We start from the raw sequence: 12175 nt of genomic DNA, 5'->3' as shown, positions 1-12175 counted from the left end.
ATCTTTGTTCCCAGTGCATTGTGGCTGGAATGCTTCATGCTCCGACCTTGCTGCGAGAGGCGGTGATCAGAAACAGCAACTACCGTCTGCCACGCCACCAATACCACTTCACAAAGGTGAGCAAAGTGCTGTCTCAGCAATTCATTGTCACCGAGGAGCCTTCCACAACCACTCGAGCCAGCGGAGACTGTGTGATACGCCCTTTGACCAGGAACACTGTAACGTGGAATGAAATATCATCGGAGAAATGATGCGAGGAGATAAGCATGCAAGCATCGAGCTCCCTGGAAACAGGTTGCATTGTCCAGTGGGAAAATTGTCTGTTCAGTGCCATGAGCATATGATGGTGTATTTTCACACGTACAGTGACCTCTCAAACATTTTTTAAAAAAGAAAATTATTTTCTTCCTACCCCTGTTTTAGCGTAACTGCAATGAAAAAATGACATTTACACTGTTCACATTCATACACCACATGCTAGAATATCAGACTCTCGCCATTCACTTTGATAACATGTCTCTCTTCATTACCGAAAGATACTATTAGCTACTGGGTGTTTCTTTGTCCCTGACGTGATATCGATGTCGCTGGCTGGCACAGTATTTGTAGCCCATCCCTAATTCCATTGAAGGAAGTGGTGGTGAACTGCCTTTACAAACGGCTGTATCAGTTGTCGTAGAGGGAGACACAGGAATCCTTTGAAGAGGGGAAGGTAGAATACTGACCCAGTTACACAGAAGGAAGTGCAATATATTTTCAAGTCGGAATGTTAATTGACTTGGAGAAGAGCTTTCCTACAACGATGTTCCAATTTATCTACTCCACTTGTCCTTCCAGATCGAAATGTTTATTGGTTTGGAAGATAATGCCAATTTCATTTTCTTTTCTGATCTCACAACGCTCAATAACAAAAGGTAACTTTTACAAATGCAGAAATAATTTTGTCTCGAACTGCGAATGTGAAAAGATCACTTGACAGTTACTTCTAGGAATCTAAATTATTACTCACCTGGAATGATTGCATTCAGCCTGAGGACAACGAATGTTAATTGCACCTCCATTTTCATGTCCTTTTGACAGGAGTACAACACCAAAGTAAACAGACCAGAGCAGGAAGTGCTGTTGTTGTACGTTCACCAACAAATTTCCAAATGGCAACGAACTGTGCCTCTCATTGTTTCCATCCTGCATGTACGTGTTAACGTCTCTCTCTCTCTCTGTAAGTGCGCGTGTGTTTGTGTGTGTGTGTGTGTTTGCGTTTCAGTGTGTTCGCGTCTTTGAATGTTTATGTATGTGTATCTGTGTTCTTATGGATCAAACCAGATCCTCCAAAATATTTTAAGAAGGTCGCCTAGACATTAATATTTTCTTATTTTAAAACTCGATTGGAAGTGCCTTGTTCCAGTTGTGATGCAACTGGTCAAACTACTCGACGTTATGCAAAACACAATTTATTTAAAACCTATAGTTAAATTTTAAACAGGAGAAAGAGAATTTAGATTACCTTAAAATCGGCAAACATAACGAATAAATGATACAGTGCCTATTGTTCCAGTATACTAGCTTCCCAGAAGCGCAACCATTGGCAAAAAGGCAAATTCAGGCACAGATTCTTACATGTTGTTCTCCAAACCAGGAGGAGGAAACGGCAACAGATAGAACATAGAACATAGAACATAGAACATTACAGCGCAGTACAGGCCCTTCGGCCCTCGATGTTGCGCCGACCTGTGAAACCAATCTGAAGCCCATCTAACCTAAACTATTCCATTTTCATCCATATGTTTATCCAATCACCATTTAAATGCCCTTAAAGATGGCGAGTCTACTATTTTTGCAGGCAGGGCATTCCACGCCCTACTACTCTCTGAGTAAAGAACCTACCTCTGACATCTGTCCTATATCTATCACCCCTCAATTTAAAGCTATGTCCCCTCGTGCTAGCCATCACCATCCGAGGAAAAAGGCTCCCACTGTCTACCCGATCTAATCCTCTGATCATCTTGTATGTCTCTATCAAGTCACCTCTTAACCTTCTTCTCTCTAACGAAAACAACCTCAAGACCCTCAGCCTTTCCTCATAAGACCTTCACTCCATACCAGGCAACATCCTGGTAAATCTCCTCTGCACCATTTCCAATGCTTCCACATCCTTCCTATAATGCGGTGACCAGAACTGTACGCAATACTCCAAGTGCGGCCGCACCAGAGTTTTGTACAGCTGCAACATGACCTCATGGCTCCGAAACTCAATCCCTCTACCAATAAAATCTAACATACTGTACGCCTTCTTAACAACGCTATCAATCTGGTTGGCAACTTTCAGTGATCTATGCACATGGGCACTGAGATCTTTCTGCTCATCCACACTACCAAGAATCTTACCATTAGCCCAGTACTCTGTATTCCTGTTACTCCTTCCAAAGTGAATCACCTCACACTTTTCCGCATTAAACTCCATTTGCCGCCTCTCAGCCCAGCTCTGCAGCTTATCTATGTCCCTCTGTAACCTGCAACATCCTTCTGCACCATCCACAACTCCACCAACTTTGGTGTCACCCGCAAATTTACTGACCCATCCTTCTACACCCTCATCCAGGTCATTTATAAAAATGACAAACAGCAGTGGCCCCAAAACAGATCCTTCAGGTACACCACTAGTAACTGAACTCCAGGATGAACATTTCTCATCAACCACCACCCTCTGTCTTCTTACAGCTAGCCAATTTCTGATCCAAACCGCTAAATCACCCTCAATCCCATGCCTCCGTATTTTCTGCAATAGCCTACCATGGGGAACCTTATCAAACGCTTTACTGAAATCCATATACACCACATCCACCGCTTTACCCTCATTCACCTGTTTAGTCACCTTCTGAAAGAACTCAATAAGGTTTGTGAGGCACGACCTACCCTTCACAAAACCGTGTTGACTATCCCTAATCAAATTATTCCTTTCTAGATGATTATAAATCCGATCTCTTATAATCCTTTCCAACACCTTACCCACAACCGATGTAAGGCTCACTGGTCTATAATTACCAGGGTTGTCTCTACTCCCCTTCTTGAACAAGGGGACAACATTTGATAGTCTCCAGTCTTCTGGCACTGTTCCTGAAGACAATGACGACATAAAGATCAAAGCCAAAGGCTCTGCAATCTCCCCTCTAGCTTCCCAGAGAATCCTAGGATAAATCCCATCCGGCCCAGGGGACTTATCTATTTTCACACCTTCCAGAATTGCTAACACCTCCTCCTTATGAACCTCAATCCCGTCGAGTCTAATAGACTGTCTCTCAGTATTCTCCTCGACTACATTGTCTTTTTCCTGTGTGAATACTGACGAAAAATATTCATTTAGCACCTCTCCTATCCCTTCGGACTCCATGCACAACTTCCCACTACTGTCCTTCACCGGCCCCAATCTTACTCTCGTCATTTTTTTATTCCTGACATACCTATAGAAAGCGTTAGGGTTTTCCTTGATCCTACCTGCAAAAGACTTCTCATGTCCCCTCCTGGCTCTTCTCAGCTCTCTCTTTAGGTCCTTCCTGGCTAACTTGTAACTCTCAAGCGCGCTGACTGAGCCTTCACGCCTCATCTCTACATAAGCCTCCTTCTTCCTCTTGACAAGAGATTCAACTTCTTTAGTAAACCACGGTTCCCTCGCTCGACCACTTCCTCCCTGCCTGACAGGTACATACTTCTCAAGGACACGCAGTAGCTGTTCCTTGAACAAGCTCCACATTTCCATTGTGTCCAGCCCCTGCAGGTTCCTTCTCCGTCCTATGCATCCTAAATCTTGCCTCATCGCCTCATAATTGCCTTTCCCCCAGCTATAACTCATGCCCTGCGTTATATACCGATCCCTTTCCATCGCTAAAGTAAACGTAACCGAATTGTGGTCACTATCACCAAAGTGCTCACCTACCTCCAAGTCTAACACCTGGCCTGGTTCATTACCCAGTACCAAATCCAATGTGGCCTCGCCTCTTGTTGGCCTATCTACATACTGTGTCAGGAAACCCTCCTGCACACATTGGACAAAAACTGACACATCTGAAGTACTCGAACTGTAGCGTTTCCAGTCAATATTTGGAAAGTTAAAGTCCCCCATAACAACTACCCTGTTACTTTCGCTCCTATCCAGAATCATCTTTGCAATCTTTTCCTCTACATCTCTGGAACTTTTCGGAGGCCTATAGAAAACTCTCAACAGGGTGACCTCTCCTTTCCTGTTTCTAACCTCAGCCCATACTACCTCGGAAGACGAGTTGTCATCAAACGTGCTTTCTGCCACCGTAATACTGTCCTTAATAATTCAGGAAGTGTAACAAACAAGAGACATTCACGGAAGCTACCAACTCTTCTGAGACGCCAAAAAGCTTATCATGTTACTGAGAAAATAAAAGCAAAATCCAGAAATATGGATCTGTGAGAGCTGGCCACACTCATTCAGGCTGCTTCTATTGTTCATTTATGTCTTCTTCAAGTTGGCAGTTTGGCGATGCTGCCTTTCAAACTCTCCACCTAAAAAATACAGAACCAAGCAGCCGTTTACAATGATAGTATCGTCTCATTGCTGCGTAAAGGTGCCTGACGTTCCAGTGTAACAACGATATGATTAGTAATACTCCAGTACTCTACATTGCATTAGTCTCCCTCTCCTCTGTTCGTTTCACTACATGTGTGTCGTGTGTGCGAAAGTGTGAATATTCAACGTAAGAGTGAAATTATCAGTTCGGCTCCATGCTGTAATTTACATAAAGCTCCCTCTCCTGCTGTCAACCATCTTGCATTTACAGATGTCCCCTGTTGGTCTCCCGAAGTATCACTCAGAGCTGTCCTTTTCCCCCTCTCTGGGCGTGTCTGTCTCTCTAGTCTGAGTTTCATCTTCATTTTATGCGTCTTCTGGATTCTCGTGGTATCAGTGAACTCAGCCTTATTTTGATTGGAGAAACGATGGTGGAACCAAAAATAAAACAATACATGATGGTATTTCAACATTTTTCATCCAAATTTATCGAGCATTTTTTTCAGCTGCACTTTCACTGTAGTTACTTTCTCTATCGATTAAATATTGCTCTCTTGGTTTAACCAACATGGTGTGTAAGAGGTCCCGAGTATTCGCTTTTTGGTTCGTGTATCTGTTGGAAGTATAACAGATACACTTAACGCTCTGGCCTGCTTTGCACTACAAAGAGGAGAACAGTTTCTTATTTCAGTGTTCTTCTTCTGTCAACTGGACATGACGATAAAAATGCGATGAACACTGATTATCCTCATTATCCTGAATTAATAGAAATGAGGTTCGATACATTTGACATTCCTTGCGGCCATTGATATACAGAGGTAGTGTCCGCCCGCTGGGTCAAATGGATCCGGTTTCTAGCTTGAATTTCCCTAAAGATATGGATAAAATCTCTTAACATTTCGTTTAGAACTTGGGTACATACTAAAGTCTGACCAATTATGTTTCATGTAATATTTTCAGATTGAAGATGGGTGCTTCACGATATCCCGTTTCGTTCAGTTATTGATTCTCCTCTTAAAGGTTGCAGTAGTTGAGGTGGTGAGCGTGTCGGTATAGCTCCTGTCTCACCGGGGTTTCTGTACAGGCTGTTCATTGTGTTGTATCACGATGATGATAATAGTGCAGAAGTAGATGGCCTTTCCACCCTCTTGATGTTGCTGATGGGGTGCTTGGGGAACAACTTAACAAGTAAATGTGGAGGAAATGCAGTTCAAATTCCTTTACCAAATCGTAGTTTAACCTGAGCCCAGCCTGACACTTCACAATTGATGTCTGTTTTACCATTTAGCACTGAATCATGGAGAGTCTGTAACTCAGGCACTCTCCTCTATTGTTCACAAAACGGACTATTGAAACCTCCAGATGATACAAGCCCGGTACATGGTCTTTCCATGTCGACTTCAGATATAAACATATTTATCATTTAGATTGTTTGATAAAGTAGACCAGATTCTGTTCCCTTTGAGAGAAGAAATGTCCACTCATTTGTGTCCTAAATTTGTCACTCCTTATTCTGCGATTTTGCCTGTCACTCCTCGAATATCTCAAAGGGTGAAATAACTTTTCCGTGTCTGCTCAGTCGACGTTGCATTGCACGTGTTGAGCACGTGTGTCTTGAAAATGTGCCTCTTTACTCGAAAGAGGGACACTACCATATCGTTACAAATTCCCCCCCTGCAGCTCGCTCGCATACTGACGATATTCTGATATTGATAAACACAAGGCATGCTTGCTCACAATCATTTTGCTGCCGCCCTCAGCAAAGGAATAACGCAAACTAATTTTATTTTACGTTAACGATATTCGAATATCCAGCTGACATTCATAAATTCGCTGGCGATATTCTCATATTTGTTTTACCCGTTCACTATTTTTGTTCATTTCCTGTCATTCTGAAAAGTCGTTTCCACATCTTCTATGTCAGTTTCCTGAATTAATAATCTACAGTGTGTGAAAAGAGTACATTTATCAATGTGAGTTTCTGTGTCAGGGATGGTTTGTACACAATGCACAGATCTCATAATGTAATGAGGCTGATTCTTAAAACAGACGCAAAGTGACGTTCTCTTTTGTGGCGGGTTGTATTTCAGATGTCTGCGTAATGCTGCAAAACCCGCTCAGTTGCTTGATTTGTTCGTTATAATTAACAAACCATACATTCATCTCCACTCGTAACTCTAAAACGTGTACCTATTCCTATTCGAACCCCACTAATGTAGGACATAATTAATTTGTGTTTGTCCACGACTTGACGCCTGCAAAGAAATGAGTTGAGTAAACATTCTTTGTGCGAATCAACATCAGCAAAATTTATCGGTTTCCAAGCGCGCTGAGTGAAGGGATCTTGTGGCTTTGTGGTAGTGTTCATATTTGTATCAGGAAGCTCACATTGAAGTATTACATAATCCAGTGGTGTGTCATGAAATATTGACTGACTGATGCAGAAAAATTGTTTCCACCCGTAGGTAAAACTACGAACAGATGACATAATATCCGAATAAGAAGTCAGATCTTTATAATCCAGATGAGGAGAAATTTCTTGTCTGAGAGTGAAAGCAATCTGTGGAATTATTTATAACAAAGTTTTCGTGTTAAATATTTTCAAGTCTGAGTTAGACATGGAGCAAACATATAGCCTGTCTTTTAGCTTCTGGAGGTTGCAACAGTCTCACGCGTCAGAACTGAAACATAAGATTCTGAGAGAACTTGATTAGAGAATGTGTCATCCATGCGCTGATCATGTCTGTCTTCTCCACACTGATCGTCTTTGCAATCCCCACATTTACTCCTTTGCAAACTTTACAGTGGACATCTCTCTAATAGCCAAACTACCCTTCCTTCTCTGCATATGTTTGCTAACGCTACTGTCAGATTGGATTTGATGTCTGCTATTGCAGTCCCTCTGAAAGATTCCCTGGCGATTTTCTCCGTGCGATTGCAGCAACTTCAGGCCGACAACTGAGGGTGGCACTGTCTCACTTCAAATCAAGTTGAAATGCTACACAGAAAGTCATTGACTTTGTGAAAGCACTGACGAACAGATCTTATCACACAGAGAGATGAACGTTCTTGCACAGAAGCACACGTGCGCACACAATCTTGTGCATTCACTTTACTGCTCGAACTGAAGATCGGGACTTGCAAAATTTTTCATACATACAGTGGTTCCTGCCATACGAGGCCTCTGTGTTCAGCGAGTCAGAAAGAACCCACAGAGGGGAAGAAGGAAGGTGAGACTAAGCTCATAAAGGAAAGCTGAGAGGGACTAGCAGAGAGTGAGATTGATAATCTTGAGCCTGAGAACAGAGAAACAGCGAAGGACGAGCAGCATAAAGGAGAATTTAGTGAAAGTCATAATGGAGATAACGCTGGATAAGGATGAGTTTGGATCCTCTAATGTAGCATGTGGAATTTGAGAGTTTGCAATTCAGGAGGACGCAGTTATCGTTGAAAGCAAAGGGGTGGCGTCAGCTGTGTACCTGCATTCCCACAAACTGGTTAAAAAGAAAAATTGGCGTCAACTGGATATTTGGTCGATGAAGAGGATAAAGGAGTCTTCAGGGTAAACGCTTAAGTGATTTTGGGAATTTCTTATCATGAATGCAAGTTAATCTTTCAGAGTTCTCGATGCTCCATTTTAAGTACAGTGACTGCAACCAACTAGGGATGTGTCAATTCATTCACTGTCTACTGTCTTCTTCCCGCCCACATAGCATCACCGCCCACACAAGGCAGTGAGGTGGCAACGTCCAGTGATACGACAGTTTTTTAACCGCAGGCGGGGTTACAGAATCAGTGTCTTCAAATATCCGAGTGCGCTATTTCACACAGGACAGCGACAATGCGGATTCTCTTCATCTCGGTTCTGTGGGTAACAATTCTAACAGGTAACTGTGAACATTCCACATTTCTTCAGTAAGTTATAGGTGAAACTGACCCGAGCCTGACAGTTTCCAATTGATTTCTGTTTTTCATTTCAGATCTGAGTCATGGAGATTCTGTCACTCAGTCATTCTCCTCAGAAGTTCGGACAGAAGGATACGGGGTTACTCTAAGTTGTACCTATGAAACTACAGCGAGCTACTATGCATTATTCTGGTCCCGACAGCAACCAGACACACAGCCTGATTTTATTCTGTTCAAAGATACTATTGGTTCTAATGATAAAGCAAATTTTGCACAAGATCGTTTCTCTATGGAACTTCAGACCTCGAAGAAATTCACAAGTTTGACTATAACTGGGCTACAGCTGACTGACACTGCCGTGTACTACTGCGGATTCAGGAATGACACAGTGAAGAGAAACAGTCGCATCGCTGTACAAAAACATCCGTGAATCATAGATGGGCTCTCTATGGGAGTCTGTGTAAAACCAGTGTTATTGCAATGTACTGTTACAAATTTAAAATTGCACCGATAGGAAGCTAAGTTAACCACGATTCAAACTGTCACCCAACTGTTTCACGGAGCCGCTGAGAATATAAACTAATAGATCCAAGCGCTCACACAAACCAGAACAAAGTCATATTTGAAAACTACCTTTCAAATCCCCAGTCACAACAATTTTCTGTCGTCTTACCTGCACATAGTGAGCTTGGACAGAGCTGTACATTTACAAGATTCGCATAGCTTCCACACATGCCAGGGAGCATTAAGCATACAGGAGATACGATTACAGTGTAATCATGGCGGACTTTCAGAGTGGCTGGTTTGATTTTATTGAGAGAATAGTGCATCAACACTCCCATCATCGATGTCATCACATAGAAATAATGTTGAGAGGGTGAAGAGCATCAAGTCACTTGGAGTGACGAAAACCAATACGTGTCCTCGACATTGCACGGAGATGCAACAGTCAAGAAGGAACAACAACACCTCTTCTTCCTCAGGCGATTCGATTGAAATTTTGCATGCCCATGAGGTCCCTCAACAACTTCGACAGATGCACCATCCGAAAGTGTACCGCCCTGGAGCTTAACAACCTGGAATTGCAAGCTTCCATCATGGAATCCATTTCGCTGGTCTCTGCCGCACAAGGTCTACCATCATTATCAAAGACTGATTGAAATCCGGTAATGATCGTCTACAATCTCTTCAATCAGGCAGAAGTTGATCAGCTTCAGGAATAGCTTCTTCCCAGCGTTATCAGACGGATAAATGAACTCTCTGGACTCAACTAAAGCTGATCTTCCTCACCTGGCTCTCGCCTCGTGCGCATCCTGTCAAATAAAACCTGTATGCCTCTGTCTCCCTATTTTTGATCTGTACACCATTTGCTTACTGTGATCTGCTTTTATGGCTCGTAAACAAATCTTTTCACATTAGTTCAGTACACATGACAACGCAATAATCATAATAAAACAATCTGCTGAGAGCACAACATAGCGCCCTCTATCTGTGTGTGCATGTATGTGTGTTTTTGTGCATTTCTGAATTTGACTATGAGTATAGAAATGTGTGTGAATGTCTGTTATTGCACAAGAGCAAGGGCAAGCCAATCACAGGGAGGACAAAAGCATACAACACCATTCATACTGAAAGCATCAACAAATCTAAGATAGCAGGAACGGCAGATGCTGGAGAATCTGAGATAAAAAGGTGCAGAGCTGGATGAACACAGCAGGCCAAGCAGCATGAGAGAAGCAGGATGGCTGACCTTTCGGGCCTTGACCCTTTTCTGAAGAAGGGTCTAGGCCCGAAACGTCAGCCTTCCTGCTTCTCTGATGCCGCTTGGCCTCCTGTGTTCATCCAGCTCTACACCTTGTTATAACAAATGTAAGACATGGACAGTGTGCAGCCTTTACTCCGCTCAGCTCATATGTCCAGCTGACATTCACAAATTCACTGGCCGTTTTGTAATGGTTCCTGTGTCCTTTACTTTTCTTCGTTCATCCAAGTGTCATTCAGAACCGCGCCTTCCACATCTCCCATGTCAGTTCCCAAGTGTAATAACGCACTGTTATGTAAAATGGTAATTGCTCTGTGTTCGGCTCTGAATCAGCAATGGTTTGTACACACGGGACAGATTTTGAAAATGTAACGAGCCTGATCCTTAAAGCAATCACAAAGTCCGATTCCCCTCAATGGTGGCTTTTACTTCAGTTGTTATCCGAATGCTGGAATACTTGCTTAATTTCTTGGTTTGTTCATTGCAATTAACAGACCAGACGTTCATTTCCACTCCTAAATTCCAAAGTGTAATGAAGCATGCTTTGTGTTTATTATCATCAGAATACTGTCAGAATATAAGCGAGTGATGTGGATGGTTCTTGTGATGTTGTTTTAGTGTCCCTAACTTTGATTGCTGGAGCAGACCTTCAAGTCTCAATGTTGCAAAGATACGTGATGGAAAGATGATGGGGAAGAAGACACGTAGAAGCAATCTCAGACTAAAGAGTAAAACATCCAAGAAAGAGATGAGGAAGTATTTCTTCTCTGAGAGGGAAAGAATCTTTTGTATAATTTATTACAGAGTCTGGGTGCTAATTATATTCAAGTGAAAGATAGGCGTAGTAAAACTAGATATCTTTGGCTTCCATCTGGCGTTTACAAGAGACAGACGTGATTGAATTGAAACATATAAAGTGCTGAGTGGCCTTCATTAGCTGCCTCTTTACAAATATAATTCACACGATGAGGTTGTATGTGCTCTCCGGACTTACTCTCTGTCTAATTGCCGCACAGAACACGCTGGAATCTTCACAGTGGCCGAATTTAATCCATGTACTTTTTTTGCATGTGTGTGTGTTGATGCATCTGTGAGGTCAAATGCGACTGTTTGCTACTGATTTTCTGACTGATTCTGTGACGATTTTCACTTTGTGCAAGTGAAGTAGCTTCACAGCACCAGCTGAGGGTGGCGCTGACTCACTTTAAACGCAAATTGAAGTGCAATTTCAACATTTTAAATAACATCGAAGCCCAAAAATATATCTCGCATTGAACAGAGAGACACGGGTGCATGCTCGCTCGAGTGGATGCACACACATATAAAACACGTGCGCGCGCACCCACATACAGACAGACAGACAGGCCCTGCTGGAATGGGAGATCCGTAAAGTAACAATGACATGTAAAGTGATTCTTGTTCTATGAGGACTCTGCGTTCAGTAAGCCCGACAAACACTGACAGATGGGAGCAAGGAAAGTGAAACTTGCGCTCAGTGAGGAATGCTGAGCGAAACTAACAGAGGGAGAAAGTGATAATCTTGAGCCTGAGGGCCGCGATGCAGCATCAGAGAAGGAGAATAAACGAGAATCTGGTAAAAGTGATAGCAGAGATACTGTTGAGTTAATGCTGTGATTGAGTCCAGTGATATCGAACGTGAGATAGTAATTTGAGAGCGGAGTGTTTGCGAATCTGCAAGGATTGTGTGTAGGTTTGGAAAATCAGGAATGGCGGTGTTGCAAATTTAGGTGCAGCCATTAATTGGCTAAGATAAAGAACTCGCTTCAAGTTGGGATGTGGGACAGAAAAAAAGAAAGAGAGCCTTGAGAGTAAATTGTACAGTGAATCTGGGGAATGACTTGTTCAGGATGGAAGTCAACCTATCAGAGTTCTCTGTTCTCCATTTTAGGTACAGTGACTGTAATCCATCTCGAGATGTGTCAATTCACTGAGAGGCTGCTCTCTTCCTCCTG

At 42.7% G+C, this 12175-nt stretch overlaps 1 protein-coding gene across 1 annotated transcript in view; it reads left to right on the top strand.

Moving 5' to 3' along the window:
- The window catches only part of LOC109922686 (T cell receptor alpha chain MC.7.G5-like), an 89005-nt gene that overhangs the window by 9905 nt on the left and 66925 nt on the right, over nt 1-12175 (top strand). Inside the window, exon 3 of the mRNA XM_048619160.1 lies at nt 8719-8828. Coding sequence (XP_048475117.1) covers nt 8719-8828 — 110 coding nt within the window. The remainder of the gene's footprint in view (nt 1-8718; nt 8829-12175) is intronic.

The sequence above is a fragment of the Rhincodon typus genome, chromosome 42 (genome assembly GCF_021869965.1).
Source record: "Rhincodon typus isolate 14 chromosome 42, sRhiTyp1.1, whole genome shotgun sequence".
Classification (NCBI taxonomy): domain Eukaryota; kingdom Metazoa; phylum Chordata; class Chondrichthyes; order Orectolobiformes; family Rhincodontidae; genus Rhincodon; species Rhincodon typus.
The sequence above is the reverse complement of the archived record's forward strand: the minus strand, read 5'-3'. Positions and strand labels throughout refer to the sequence as shown.